This window comes from Phyllostomus discolor, chromosome 1, assembly GCF_004126475.2.
Source record: "Phyllostomus discolor isolate MPI-MPIP mPhyDis1 chromosome 1, mPhyDis1.pri.v3, whole genome shotgun sequence".
Lineage (NCBI taxonomy): Eukaryota > Metazoa > Chordata > Mammalia > Chiroptera > Phyllostomidae > Phyllostomus > Phyllostomus discolor.
This window is the reverse complement of record NC_040903.2, coordinates 52,434,821-52,450,147: the sequence shown is the minus strand read 5'-3', so window position 1 is coordinate 52,450,147 and position 15,327 is coordinate 52,434,821. Positions and strand designations below refer to the sequence as shown.

The window sequence follows — 15,327 nt, the reverse complement described above, 5'->3', positions numbered from 1 at the left end:
GACTATAAGGCCAGTTTTAACAGCATCTTTGCAGAAATAAAATCAATGGAAACAACAAACTAATTAATTTCTTTTCTTACTTCTTCATGTGACTTGCGAAAGAGAATTATATCCCTTGAACTAGAGAACTCTTTAGGGTTCTTGAAAAATTCAAGGAGAAGAGTACAAGATATACCCCCAGAAAATACACAATTTTCTGCTAAACTGAACATTTCGAGACCCCCATATAACTACTTAGAAAAATCACAGATGTGACATTATTTGTACCCCATGCATGGGGGTTCTATATAGAAATAAATGGGTAATGTTAGGACTCCCCAATGATACAGATCTTAAAAGTTCTGAGGTGAAGAATCTGGCCCATTGCTACTGCTCACTAGTCTAGTCTTTTGCTTAATTTCTGGCTGCTGGCACAGACCAATTCACTGCCATTCCCAAACTGCCTGAACCAAACTATGAAGTCTCACCTGTTACATAAGAAGTAACGGTTAAATTATTTTAAACCTCAGTTTAGTGATAACTATCATTTTAATGTAAACGCAAATTAAAACCACTACCAAAAGCATATTCTTCTGTAGTCCATCCATAGTTATCTTCAGAAAAGACATCAATGCCTTGCTGAAGAAAAAGTCTGACTATATTTGTGAACTCGTCATTTACAGCAAGCATGAGGGCTGTTCTATTAGAATACAGAGATAAACTTTACCCTCAGGAACTTCAATTAAGTTATTTAAACAGCTAATTAACATATGTTACCAAGTTAATACCCTGTTTTTATCTGTGTAGGATTGACATTTAAATGCTGAAGTGTTCATCTTTGTAAATTATCTCTAAGGCTAAAATGAAGGGACAAACAGAAAGCCTCTAGTCCCACTTGGGTATTACATAGTAGAATTTGCTAATGTAAAGTCCTCAAACAGATAAGAAACTATGCCAAGGTAACTGATCTGAAGTAGATGAAGATTTAAATCAAGAATTTCCTGTTTCATCCTTAGTCTGATATATTGTACTTTAAAGTCAGCTAGAAGTCAGGTAAGTAAAAGCTATTTGGCAGGCTTAAGAACAATAATATGAGTAATAATTATAATAATAATCACAGTGCTATTGATGCTGATAAGCATGAGCTAGGCACTAAGTTAAATGCTAGATAATCTTACACAGAACCACCCTTGAAGGATACATTAGTATTATCTTTTTCATATCAGGGTCATACTTGGGGATGACAAGTAATGTTGCCAAGGTCACACACTTAGCATGTAAGAAAGTTAGGCATTAAACCCAATTTCTTGTGACCTGAAAGCTTATCTTTTTTCCTTTATCACCAACCTATGCCTAGTCTTCATTAAAGGAGAAGTTTATTCAATTAAAGTTATTATTCTTTCTTCTACCCATACCAATTAGAAATAAAAACATCAAGATATACTAGAAATAAGCAAGGATAAAACCTGAGGAATCCATAGTTTCTGGCAGCAGTAATTCATAGTCACTTAGGAATAACCTAACAATACCAGTATTCATCAAAGAAAGAAATTCTAAGCGAAGAGTCATCCAAAAGGCAAAAATCAACTCCTACTTACTTTTAATATATAACTTAACAAAAGCTATATACAAACTAAAGGTCAAGAAAAACTATAAGGGGCATTTAGGGTTTTGAAGATGGAGGTGTAGGTACGTACACTGTGCATCCTCACACAACCAAAGAAGGACAACAAATTTAAAAACAAAAAACAACCAGAACTGCCAGAAAATCAAACTGCATGGAAGTCTATCAACAAAGGAGTCAAAGAAGAAACATTCATACAGACCAGTAGGAGGGGCAGAGACAGGCAGCTGGGTGGGAAAGACTTGCAGCAAGGCAGTAGCTGGAGGAGCAGGGCGTCCCATGTTTCCATGTGTATAAACTGGAAGGAACAACTGGGGAGCAGCACAGACCATGCAATCCAAGGTCCCAATGTGGGGAAATAAAGCCTCAAAATTCTTGACTGAAAAAACCTGTGGGGGTTGCAGCAGCAGGAGAAACTCCCAGCTTCACAGGAGAGCTTGTTGGAGAGACCCACAGGGTCCTAGAGTGTACACAAAACCACCCACCCAGGAATCAGCACCAAAAGGGCAAATTTTCCTTGCTGGTAGCAGAAGAAGTAATTGAAAGCCAGCAGAGAGCTGAGCAAGTGGCACTCTGCCCTCTCAGACCCTTCCCCCATGTACAGCACCACAATGCAGCGACGTGGGTTGCCCCACCCTGACAAATACCTAATGCTCTGCCCTTTACATCATAACAGGCACACCAAGACAAAGAAATATGGCCCAAATAAAAGAACTAATCAAAGCTCCAGAAAAAAATACAACTAAGTGCTGAAGAGATAGCCAACCTATCAGATGCACAGTTCAAAACACTGGTAAGCAGGATCCTCACAGAATTGGCTGAATATGGTTGCAAAATGGAGTGAAAAGTGAAGTGAAGGCTATGAAAAGTGAAATAAAGGAAAATGTACAGGGAACCAACACTGTCGGGAAGGAAACTGGGACTCAAATCAATGATATGGAACAGAAGGAAGAAATAAACATTCAACCAGAACAGAATAAAGAAATAAGAATTCAAAAAAATGAGGAGAGCCTTAGGAACCCCAGGGACAACTTTAAACATTCCAACATCCGAATCACAGGGGTTCCAGAAGGAGAACAAGAGCAAGAAATTGAAAATTTATTTGAACAAATAATGAAGGAAAACTTCCCTAATCTGGCAAAGGAAATAGACTTCCAAGAAGTCCAGGAAGCTCAGAGTCCCAAAGAAGTTGGACTCAAGGAAGCACACACCATGGTACATCATAATTAAATTACCCAAGATTAAGGATAAGAAGAGAATCTTAAAAGCAGCAAGAGAAAAGGAGACAGTTACCTACAAAGGAGTTCCCGTAAGACTATCAGCTGATTTCTTAAAGGAAACTTTGCAGGCAAGAAGGGGCTGGAAGAAGGTATTAAAAGTCATGAAAGGTAAGGACCTATACCCAAGATTGCTCTAAATGATAGCAAAGCCATCATTTAGAATGGAGGGGCAGATAAAATACTTCCCAGATAAGGTCAAATTAAAGGAGTTCACCATCACCGAACTCTTATTTTATGAAATGTTAAAGGGACTTATCTAAGAAAAAGAAGATGATCAAAATTATGAACAGTAAAATGACAATAAACTCACAACTATCAACAACCGAACCTAAAAAGACAAAAACAAACTAAGCAAACAACTAGAACAGGAACAAAATCACAGAAATGGAGATCACATAAAGGGTTATCAGCAGGGAGGTGGAGGAGGAATGGGGGAAAAGGTGCAGGGAATGAGTAGCATAAATGGTAGGTACAAAATAGACAGGGGGAGGTTAAGAATTGTATGGGAAATGGAGAAGCCAAAGAAATTATATGTATGACCCATGGACATGCACTGAGCGGGGGAATGATGGTAGGAAGCGGGGTACAGGGCAGAGGGGAATGAAGGGGAAAATGGCACAACTGTAATAGCATAATCAATAAAATACATTTAAAAAAACTATATGGGAGATTAAGTCCAATATTATATCATAAAATTAAAATAATGCAATCCATACAATATAAAACTAGTAAAATTAATATGAAACCCCTCTATAAATATAAGATCATATGACCGAAATAAGCAGATTACAAATGAAATGAGTCAATATTATAAATGAATATGAAACCTGGGGTATACTGTTCTTCCAGTTGCCCAGTCAAAATAACTGCTTTTCTACCTAATTGATTATGCTTTGCTATTTTTTCTATATAAGTTAATCATCTTATTAATTTAATCTTTCTGTTTTGAGAGTTCCACTCAAAAACAATACTAAGATTTTTAAAAAAGAAGCAACTGTACCTTTCCAACTGATCAACTTTTGCACCTCTGTTTACTAAAAATTCCACCATTTTCTCTTTGGTTTCACTTATAGCAAGCGACAGTGGTGTGAGGTTATCCTGTAAAGCAACAAAAAAAATTATCATTTATAAAACAATGTATCAATATACCCAAACTAAATTTTAAAATGTACAAAAGATCCTCTGAACTTAAACATATAATACAGAAAGTAAATAGAAGTAGCCCCTTCCACCCTGACCAGTGTGACTCAGTTGACTGGGTGTCGTCCCACAAAGAGAAAGGTCGGTGGTTTGATTCCTGGTCAGAGCACATGCCTGAGTTGTGGGTTCGGTCCCCAGTCAGGGCGCATATGAGAAGAAACAGATTGATGTTTCTCATGTCAGTGTTTCCCTCCCTCTCTTCCCCTCTCTCTAAAAACAAATAAAATATTTTAAAAGAAAAAAAAAGTAGCTCCTTCCTTTTCACACCCTGTGCTGTCACTGACTGCTCCTTCTCTTTAAAATGCCCTCCTCTTCCTCTTCAGTAGATTGACTGTAACACTATTCTCCAGGACTCACTTCAAACATTTACAGTAATGGTTCCAAGAATCTTTGTTCCTGTCACAGTCTCCGTAGTGGTATACTCTTGTTATTTTAATTCTCCCCATCTAAACCAACAGTTTTTTGAGGGCTGAAGCTATTTTTATCTCTGTATCTTTAAACCATAAAACCTAATAGTAAATAGTTTTAGTATTTTTATTGAATTAATAACCTAAATGATTAACTCTATAGTATTTCTTAAATTATATTTTGAAGAATATATACTTTACTTGAAGTTTATGCCCCAAAAGAAAAAAGACCCGGGAAGATGACCTGTGGTTTAAGAAATACACAAAACTGTACATTGTATGTCCAGTACTAAAGAAATGTTTAACTTTGCTTAATCCTTATTTGTCAATACTTTTCCATGCAAATATTAACATTTGTAAATTATAGGAGTTTCAGGGATACAGTTTTGAGAGCTTTTCAACAGAGGTGAAGATTTTCTGCAGGTTATACACACTTGCTTGACTCTCTTCTACCGAAGCTATCAGGACCCCATATGTCAACATCAGTCATACCTGCTTCAACAGGGTTTCAAAAACAATGGACTCTAAATCAAAAGAGATAGGCTTCAGATGAACTCTGATTGCTTACTACTAAATGGTCCATGGGTTTTCTTTTAGTATGAGGTGAAAGCTTTCATCCTAGCTGTTAGAAAGCTCAATGTGAAACTATACATTCTCGATTATGTTGACAATACTGGAACGCTAATAAATATGTACTTTTTAAAAAAATTGTTTTTATTCTGATTCCATTTCAATTGCCCTTAAAATTATTTTCCACTTGTGGCAAAAGATAAATCAAAAAGTAAAAAAAAAAATAATAAAAATTTTAACACTGATCTGTACAAATTATTTTCAGTACAATGAAAGCTACTAAATCACTTGCATTTCTGAGTAACAACGCTGAGGAAAAGGATATAACGTTGTCTGGGGTAGGCACACCTTATTCAGCTCTAACCATGATTAACCTCTAAGACTTACAGACATTCCAATGAGAATATGACAGGAAAGTAAGATACTAGGGAAAATTCCCGGGCAAGTGGAATGGAGAAACTGAGACAAGAAAATACACAAGGCCAAACAGTCTGAGCAGGTTACAGCAAGTTGGTGAATCACAAAATCTTATCAACCCTAACCAAGAATATTCCAGACCAAACGGTTTATTCCTCTCCTCCCTAACCAGAGAATATGTATCTGAAATCACCCTGGACTGGGAAACAGAGAACTGAGAACCAGTTAATGCCATTTGTGCCAGCTAAACCCAAGGACAGGTGAAGTCAGGGGAACAAATAACAAAACCATTAAAAGCCAGACAGACTCAAGATAAATGTAAATAGTGTACCAGACTAAAGAATATTCCCAAACCCCTCCATAAGTTCATTTTGACTTCATCAGCATTTTAAAAATACATCTGGAAAGCTGATGAATATCCTACTGAAATCTTCCCCTAAGATTCTCGCCAGCATAAAAAAAAGATGAAAAGCCCTCAGGACAGACTCAGTGGGGTCTCACCGTAGAGCACGCCCCATGCCCCTTCCCGGGCAGGAACATTTTACTTCCTCCTAAACTCTAAGGGTTTGAATGGGACTTGCAGCCAGGGGAGCAGTGGGCAGTGGCAGCTGAACTACCCTGATCCTGTCTTCAAGACCCCCTTTTTGTCTGACTGCTTTGGCTCTGGGGAGGCAGAGGACCACCTGGGCTCTCTCCTGTTGCTTCTTCTACCCTAAATCCCTCCTTTGTTTCACTATTCCAGCTTTAATAAACATACTCTAAAAATCATGTTGTAAAATCTTTCCTACATGAAGTCAAGAAGCCACACAGAACAGGCCAGCCTAAGGCAGACCTGCTCCAGTAACAAGAATAGGATTTTTATAGCACATATAAAGGAAAAGGGGTTTTTTTAAAACAACAACATATACTCTAACTTGAAAAATTCAGTTCCATTCTTAGAAGATTAACATAAAATACTTATTATAAATGAGTGTAGGTGGTCTTTAAGATCTTGAAGTCTTTAATAAAATATATTATAAAATGAAATTGTGAACCTAAGTGCTTACGGGAGCAAAGTAGGTGACCCAAGCAAGTGCAGAATCTAGGTGGGGATGGCAGCAAACTGGAGAACCCACGTGTCCTATGAGGGGGCAGCCTCTGCACAGCAGAGCAAACAGCAGGAGGGGCTTATGGGGTGCCAGACTTGCTTCTTGAAGAGAAGCTTGAAATCCAGATTTCCATATGAGACTCCTAAATTTTAAAGGTTGAGTCGATTTATGGCTGCAAACTAAATATATCCAGGGCCCGCATTCAGTCTAGAGCTCACTTGTGGTTTTATATTTGCTGTGTTTTTAAATGGGTGTGAATAAAGCACATTTCTGTGTTTACAACCATTCCTTCCTTTCATTAGTATCATGTCTTACCAATATTTTGGGCCCCGATATGTATAAAAATCATTATTTAAACTAATAATACCCACTACAAAAATTTTACCAATACTTATTAAAACTATAATTTATATTTATTTCTCCAAGATTGTTAATTAAATAGATAATTATTTCATAGGACTGCTGAAACTAAATTATTAAAACAATTCTCACTATTATTATAGCTAAATTCATGGTTTTTGACGTGTTGATGTTTAAAACTGATTAGGCCAGGGCTCTATGAATTTAACAGACGCACTGAGAGAGTCTACCACACAGCTTCAACTAAAAACAAGGCTCAAGACAATATTCTTGCTGGAAAATCCTGCTTGTAGCAAACATTTAGTGATCTAAGGACCTGAAGAATAACAAATAATGCAAAATTCCTAAAGGGTCAGATTCTACTAAATAACAAACGACCCATAAGCAAGTTTCTAAAGACTCTGAGTGCCAGCGAATGACTGATGATTGAAAGAATAAAGGTTTTTGAGCCAATAGACATTGCTGATAAAGTTCCCTGCATAATTCCCAACCGAAGAGGTAGAAAGAGTTGAAAGTCGGGCCAATGCTGCTGGAATAGAAAGGGTTCAAGGAAGTATTATCACCTATCAAATTCCAGTTCTTCTAGAGATTTCTGAAGTTTGTGCGATCTGTGAGTTTATATATTACACTTATACACTCAGTAGTTCTTAGCCAAGTGTTGTATCAGAATCTCAAGGAAATATTTCTAAATGCATGTGTCCAGGCATTATTAGGTTTACTCAATCAAAATCTTTAAGGAAGAGCTCAGGCTTGTGAACTTTTTAACAGCTCCTCAGGTGACTGTGGTTCACCTGCACACTAGAAGCTGAGAACTAGTGCAATACACACTCACTTTAGTCTCCTCTCTCCCCTGCACGGCCAAATCCTTCTGCCATTTGAGGACTGGGCCAAGTGTAAGAGATAGGAGTAACTTACCAAAATGGCATGTAATTTCCTGTGTAGGGGTGGAAAGGGACTAATAAACTTGATATTGAGTTTATTGATTTCAAACTTACTGGGTTTATAAGTAACAAAATCAAATACCACTTGATTTTGTTACTTATAAACTCCTTACGTCCCATCCAGACCTTCTAGATTTGAAAGCAGAGCTCAGACTCTTATCTAAGTGGCTGTTGCTGCCAGAACAGGATAATATCTCAGTTAATTCCCTGTCCTTTTCTCTTGTTTCCCACTTGATGACCACTGTTCACTGCCAGTCCAGCTGCCTCAGAGCCTGCTAAGATAGATCTGGAGGCAAGTTTACAACTTACTAACACTCTCTCCCAAACTAAAAATTACTGTCTCCAAAACCTGAAGAGCACCTTACCTAAACATATAAACTGAAAGGAGAGCGGAAACCAAAAACAAACAAAAAACAAAAGGAAACTCTTCTGGTTATTTCCCCTCAATTGCCACATTTTCAAGTTGGCCTCCATTTCTAATTGCTCTTTCCCTTTCCATTTCCTTTTTCCCTCTTAGGGCATGTTTGAGCTTCCTAATATTGGGTTGACCAAAAAGTCCATGTAGTTTTTTCCATAAATTAAAAGAAACATTTTTCATTTTCACCATTAACTTTATTGATTTGGATGTGTTGCTCCCGATATTGGCTTCTAGTGGGTAGAGTCCAGGGGTGCTGCTGAACATCTTCCAGTGTATAAGACAGCCCCATAACAAAGAATTATTTGGCCAAAATGTTAACAGTACCCAGAAACTTTGCAAACCACTTTTGACACTTTCCATCAGTCACAGCACCTTCTCCATATACTGCACAAATCCCTTTTGGCATACCAGCTGCATTTTTACCTTTCTTGAAATAAAGCATAATATGCCAAAAATGTCACTTATTTTCTTCTATCTTCAATATTAAAATAGCTACACAAAAACTCACCAATTTTGGTAAGTTTTTTTAAATGCATGCTCATATGAAAGCTCTCACAATACAGTCTAACAAAATTGTTTCCCATGAAGTTAAAGACAACCAAGCACTACTAGAGCCATCATACAGAAAAAAATTAAGGAACTTTTTGGCCAACCCAATATGTAATATCGCCCCTACCTGTGTCAACTAAGGATGTTCCTGTCAGGGTTACAGGGCAAGAGAGAAAAAGCGAGTGAACTGCTTTGCCATCACCTGTGTCCTATGTACAACAACAACCCCTCTGAGGAGCTACACAAGGCTGAGCAGAAGCTACACTCTGATGTGGAAAATCCCAAGGAGGTACATGGCTGGCAGAGTGGCTATGAGCTCAAGTGGATGACTTTGCTAATGTCAAGACATGACCTGATTCTCTTGCCACGGGTCAGCACTTTGGGGTCCTGAAGTGTTCAGGGACTGTGGACTTCTGCTCCCCCTTCCCACTCCTACTCACCCAGCTCCCCCTGCTGGGTACTAGTCCTCCTCCTCTCATCCACTCCCAGCAGCACCAGTTTCCTAAGCCCCTGCTTGCACAGTAGCCAGCCCCCACCCTCACTTCATTCTCCCCAGACCTTCAGCCCCTTGTGGGCTCTAAGCCTATCACCCACTCCCAGGCACCAACAGGAAGCTTTTCCTTCTGGGCTGAAGGGTAGCTGGAGACAGAGCTTTGCCCCTTCTGTGGACACTGCATTTCTCCAGGCTTCTTTGATTTGGCTTTGGAGTTGTTTCCATAGTAACAGGGCCTGCTATATTGTATTCAGTATACATATGTGAGAAAAAAAAATGCTTATGGCTAAAATAAAAACATGTATTTCAAATACTTTGTAAATAAAGTTGGTCAACCTATACCTTGTTTCTTGCTTCAATATTTGCCTTGTGTGCAAGCAGCTTTGCTACTATAGATGTATTTTGACCCAGGACAGCGTGGTGGAGAGCAGTGTTGCCATCGATGTCCATTATATTGGGGTCGGCACCACGGTCTAGCAGAATTGTTACACATTCCTCTTGCTGGCACTGTACAGCCTGTCAGTATTATGCGGAGAAAGAGATTATAAATTCTGGGAATTCAAAGTAAACATTCCACAAGTTTCACCAAAAACTTATAGTTAAATGAGATAAATTTATTTTTATCTAGTAAGGAAATCAAATCCATCTCATGTTGACATAGTTGGCTACTACATACCTTAATCAGAGCTGTCCTGTTTTCACTGTCACCGAGGTTCAATAGGCATTTTCTATCAGCTAGCAGAGTGACCACTCCCGCATGACCATTGGCACAGGCCAAATGTAGAGCAGTCCTATAAAAGTGAGAAAAACTTTAAGGAACCTAGAGTGTACTATCTCAAAACATACAATTATTCATGTAATTGTAAACATTAAAAGTTATCCCTATGCCTCTAAAACAAATAGTTTTCTTCTGGAGACAGTACAATATTTATTAAATCTTGTCAGCATCAATGAAGGAGCAGTCTATCTGAATAGAGACCTGGGAACTCAGCTCAACTTCAGTCTTCTCTTATTTTAAGTTTGCCATGCATTAGCTATCACTTAACCCTTCTGTGCCTCAATTTCCTCATCAACAAAACGGGGATAAAAATAGTCATCTCACAGAACACCACTGTTTGCTGAAATTAAAAGCTATGCAGTGTTTGCTACAGTACCTAGCACCAAACATATCTCAATTATTGTTAGATTAAATTATTACTATTACTACAACTTTACAAAGACATTCAACTAAGTAAAATGATAACACTATACCTACTTTGCAGGTATGTTTTAAAAATTAAAAGGTACACTATATTTCAATGATTCTAAGACACTTATTTTCTCACATTTTATAAATCATTTTTTATAAATTTTATAAATATAATTTATAAATCAGGATGTCTTACAACTATAATGGTAGGATTTTAAAAAATTCCTATTGGTACATAAAATATTAGGCATCATACCATGCATTGTGCCTTACATTAAGTGAAATAATGGTAAGCACAACAGGTATTTTGCAGTTCTAATCATACGGTTGGCATGTAAATCACTTTTAGTTCTTAAAAGCATGAGGGAAAGACTAAACAAGAAAATAATGTTTTTTTTAAAAGTAACTTTTACTTTGATTTTCAAGAAACTTTAAGACAAAGTACACTCAGGATTCAAGTGGATAGGATGGCTCATTTTACTCAATACAGATTGCATGGAAATTAGATATTCCCAGTGATCATCATTAGTATTTAACACTGTTACCCATTTCGATAACTAAAGGTTATCTTTTAGGAAGGAATTAAAGGTTATCTTTTACAATTTCCTACCTTCAGAAATACTTTTGTTTGAAAGGACAGAGAAAAAGCTTCAACTGCAGTCCTAATACTTCAATTTTAAAGTTCTCATTTTGCTAACACAGTGTAACATGACGTTCTTAAGAAGAAAAGGGCCTGAGGATGGACTGAAAGAGTCCTGAGTAGAATATATCTGCCACACAGGTATTCAGGTTCTATTTCATGAATAAATACATTGAAAGAATGGGTAAATATAGTTGAGAGTTCAAAATTAAAAAAAAAAAACTTTTATAAAGTAAAGCAAAACTTTTGCAATAGTAATAATTACTTACATTTGCTATTTTTTTATTTTTATAAGAACACAACTAAAATGATTAATCTATAATCATTTACATATTATACATAATAAAGCTATACTAAATAAAAACAATATGTGTATAATTAAACACATACATACATTCTACAGGGACAGATAAAAAGATTCCCTTTATTTGGGAAGATGCTAAAAGTTGTTAAAATATACCAATCCTCAAAAACATTAAAAAAAATAGAAAGTGAGAAATTTTTGTTACCTGTGCAAGATTCATATTCCTGTTCTTCCCCGAGATTATTTCATTCCTAATAAGTTTTACTAGAATGTCTATACATATTCATTGTACAAATCAGATTTTTTAAAAAGAGAAATTTTCACTTATAATACAAATGCTCAGAAATTTTATATTTTGCACATAATTTTTGCTAACATAGGGCATAGTCTGTGTGTCTGTATAATCAAACTGATTTTTGTTTCCCTTTCTGATCTGCCAAAGTACATCTTTGCAGGTCAAAGTACTTCTATTACCTATACCACCTTCAATGATGGCATGTTAGTCCATCCTATCAATGCATTGCAATATTTTAACAAAATCCATTTATATGAGTTCTTATTTTAAGCAGTGCTGAGAAAAACAAATTGTATGTAATTTATCTAATTATCTCATTAGAGATATTTTAGTATAAATAGAATTAATGGGTAAAAAGTAATATACATTTAAATGTGGTGCTTATAAACAAATTGCCTATTTGAAAACTCCAAAGCAACTTAAACTTTAAGCAGCAGTATAAGGACCACTGATGGTCATCTTCACAAACTGTGGATGGAAAATGGTATTTCCCTACTCTTTTAAGTAAATTCCTCTCCTTACCAGCAACACTAAATATTTTTTCCTATGTCCATTGGTCACTTGTAGATATGTTAAAAGTATTTTACCCAATTTCAAATTAGAGCTGTTTTTCTTGTTGATTTCAAAGTCTTCCATGTAAAACAAAGTTATATTTTTTCTCTGATATGCACATCCTGTAAATATTTTGCAAGTATTTTCCTTTATTTTGTTAATATTACTTTCTGAAAGACAGAGTTTTAATTTTTTATATTGCTCAACCAACCTCCAAAAATCTTGCTTTTGAAGTCTTTGTCAACTTAAAACATATATAATAGGCTTTGGTGTTTCTGCTAGTAATTTTTGCTTTTTGTAATTTGAAATTTTTAATCTACATTCCATCTGGAACTTATTTTTTGTGAGATTAACATCTAGCCAGTTTTCTCCAATACTTTAACAGTTATTTCTCCATTTGTGAATAATTCACCTTTTTCTAAGAACATAAAATGTCACCAGTACCAAGTCTTAAAGTCTTACATCTATTTGGACATTTCTATTCTGTTCCAATTCTTTCTGTCTTTCCAGCTATTAGTAAGCAAATAACTTGTGAAAATTGATAGCACATGTTGATATCTAGAAGGGCAAATCTTCATCTACTACACAATAATTTTTTAAATTTCATCACAACCAAAGACAGCATGTGTAACTCAAAAATTTTTAAACCATATTTTATCTAGTTTATGTAAAATTGATAATTACAAGAAAAGCACAATTTTGAGAAAACGATTCTCCCTACTTAAGACCACAGCCATCTTTCAACTTCAAAATTCCCTTCTGCGGTTCCTTAATAAAGGACATAATATACATCGGTGAACACTGATATAAAATGGATATTGATTTTATCTAAAGAATTTTTAGCCCAGAAGTTATCTATTATGGAAATTATATATACTAGGCAATTTTCTATAATATACAGCATTACTATGATATAAAAATGTGAACATCAAATATAGAACGCTGTATATACTGAAAGTGTTCTTTTAAGAGGAATTATGAGTTGGTCCTTAAGTTTTTGTTTTTGCTGTTCCTAAAGGCGGCCTGAGCTCTAGACCCCACTGCCCAGCGCCCTCGTTGACAGGAGGGCTGAGCTCCACCTGGCTGAGCCCAGGCAGGTGAGCCGCTGCTCCCAGGTCCACCCCACTTCCTCTAGGTTGACCCCCGGCCCTTGCCGCTGGCCTCACAGTCCCTGTTACCTGTTCATCTTGTCTGTGTCATCCACGCTATTTATCCGGAGCAATAGAATCTGCTTCACTTTTGTTACGTTGCCCACTGTGGCAGCTTTGTGGATCTTCCCCAGATCTTTGTCTTGGATGTGGTACCCGTGCGGCGAGGAAACTCGATTACTACTCTTACGCCAATCTCTCATGCTGCTGCTCCCCGGGCTGTTGGAAAAGCCCAAAGGTGACACGCCCTTCCTACCCCCAAAACCAAAAATTTTCTTCATCTTAGATAGCCTAACGGCTTCAGAGAAGCCTCACCTTCCCCTCAGCTTTCCATCGCCTCCTGAGCCCATTATCGCTCTTGATGAGCCAACTGTCACTTACTCCAGCACTCGAGCTGAGCTGCAGGCGGTTTAGAATCCTGCAGTCCGGAATTACTGTAACTAAGCAACTCCCCCCCCCCGCCCCGCCCCAAACCGCCGGCAAACTCAACTGCGCTTGCGCCCCTCAGAGCTCACGTCACTGAGCGTGCGCACAAAATCCCGGCGGCCAAAAATACCCAGAGCGCATGTCTAACGTGTAGACGGTGTAAAATCTCTGCGGTTGTTTGTGGGTAGTGTGGGTTCCGTTCAAATGTCGCTGGGAGTTGGCAGCGACATTTGATATACGAATAAATAAATATACGAAACTTGTACTCGCGCCAGTGGAAAAGCTGTCTTTGCCTACCTCTGTGGAGCTAGGGTGGTGTGGAACCTGAGGGTGCTGAAGGCCTCCAGCCCGGAAAGCTACTCTAAAAAAATCTGTCTTCGTGTCCCTCACTTTATTCCTCTTCCACATCCCTATGTGTCCCAGCCAATCTCCAAGGAATTTGGCGGATGCAACAACAGGAAGATGTTTTCATGGTTTCAGAGGTTATGTCAATATGTGTATGCAAGTGCAATTTTGTGAGAAACAAATGGACCTTCTCCAGATGAAATGAAAGCTCATTTACACATGCTTCTTAATTCTCCGCCTTGGTCCAGCCTTACATTTACGTTTTCTTTACTTTTATTTGCCCCAATTAAATATTTAATTAATCCAAGCTTTGTTTTGGAGCAGGGTGTGACATTTAAGAACTTTTTAAAAATTAGCCGTTCTCATGTGGCAAAACAAATTTTTTCACCTAGTCTAAAATGCAACTTTTATTCTGCATTAAATTCTCTGTATTTTTTTTCCTGTTTTTGGGTTTTGTGTTCCATTCCATTGAATGGTCTACTTCTTGCAAAAGTACTCCAGTATTTTAACTTCTTTATGAGATATATTTTAATATCCATTAAAAATCCAGTTTCCCCTCCTTATTCTTTAAAGTATTCTCCTGGCAATGTTTATCTCAAAATTATTTGAGATGAATCTTAGTGAGATTTTTATTCTAATTAGGTAGAGAATTAATTTTAGCTGAAAAGCAATCTCTTGAATCAGTGTATCCAAATACATACCACATCTCTCAATTTATTTAACTCTTATTTTATGTCCCTAATTACCTTTTGTCAGACTTTTCCTTATGTAAATCCTCCCACTTTTTGATGTTTTTATATCTGGGGATTTTTCATTTTTGTATTGTGATAGTACATTTTTTCATTATAATTTGTAAGTGATTATTGTTTTTATATGTGTATAGTTATTTGACAGAATGAAGAATTTATTTAAGCTATAATTTTATAATAGAAGTTGATATTTTTCGTAGGTTCTTAGGAAAGGCAAACTGGATAACAAAGATTACACCAGAAAGATGTAATATTAAAGAATGGTATGCAGATTAGAAAAAGTCAAGGACAATAAAATGTAAACAATACAGTGGCTGGTTTTCTTGGAGGGTAAGATAATTGCTAAAAAAAAA

At 36.8% G+C, this 15,327-nt stretch overlaps 1 protein-coding gene across 2 annotated transcripts in view; it reads right to left on the bottom strand.

Moving 5' to 3' along the window:
- LOC114492403 (ankyrin repeat domain-containing protein 26-like) overlaps positions 1-13,905 on the bottom strand; it is a 108,184-nt gene extending 94,279 nt beyond the window's left edge. Inside the window, exons 1-4 of one of the 2 annotated variants that reach the window (XM_036022582.1) lie at positions 13,485-13,905; positions 10,003-10,117; positions 9,669-9,842; positions 3,884-3,981 (exon numbers count right to left, since the gene is read on the bottom strand). In XM_036022582.1, coding sequence (XP_035878475.1) covers positions 3,884-3,981; positions 9,669-9,842; positions 10,003-10,117; positions 13,485-13,735 — 638 coding nt within the window. In that variant the 5' untranslated portion in view covers positions 13,736-13,905. The remainder of the gene's footprint in view (positions 1-3,883; positions 3,982-9,668; positions 9,843-10,002; positions 10,118-13,484) is intronic. The other variant, XM_036022578.1, reaches the window with a different exon arrangement.
- Between the last annotated feature and the right edge of the window lie 1,422 nt (positions 13,906-15,327).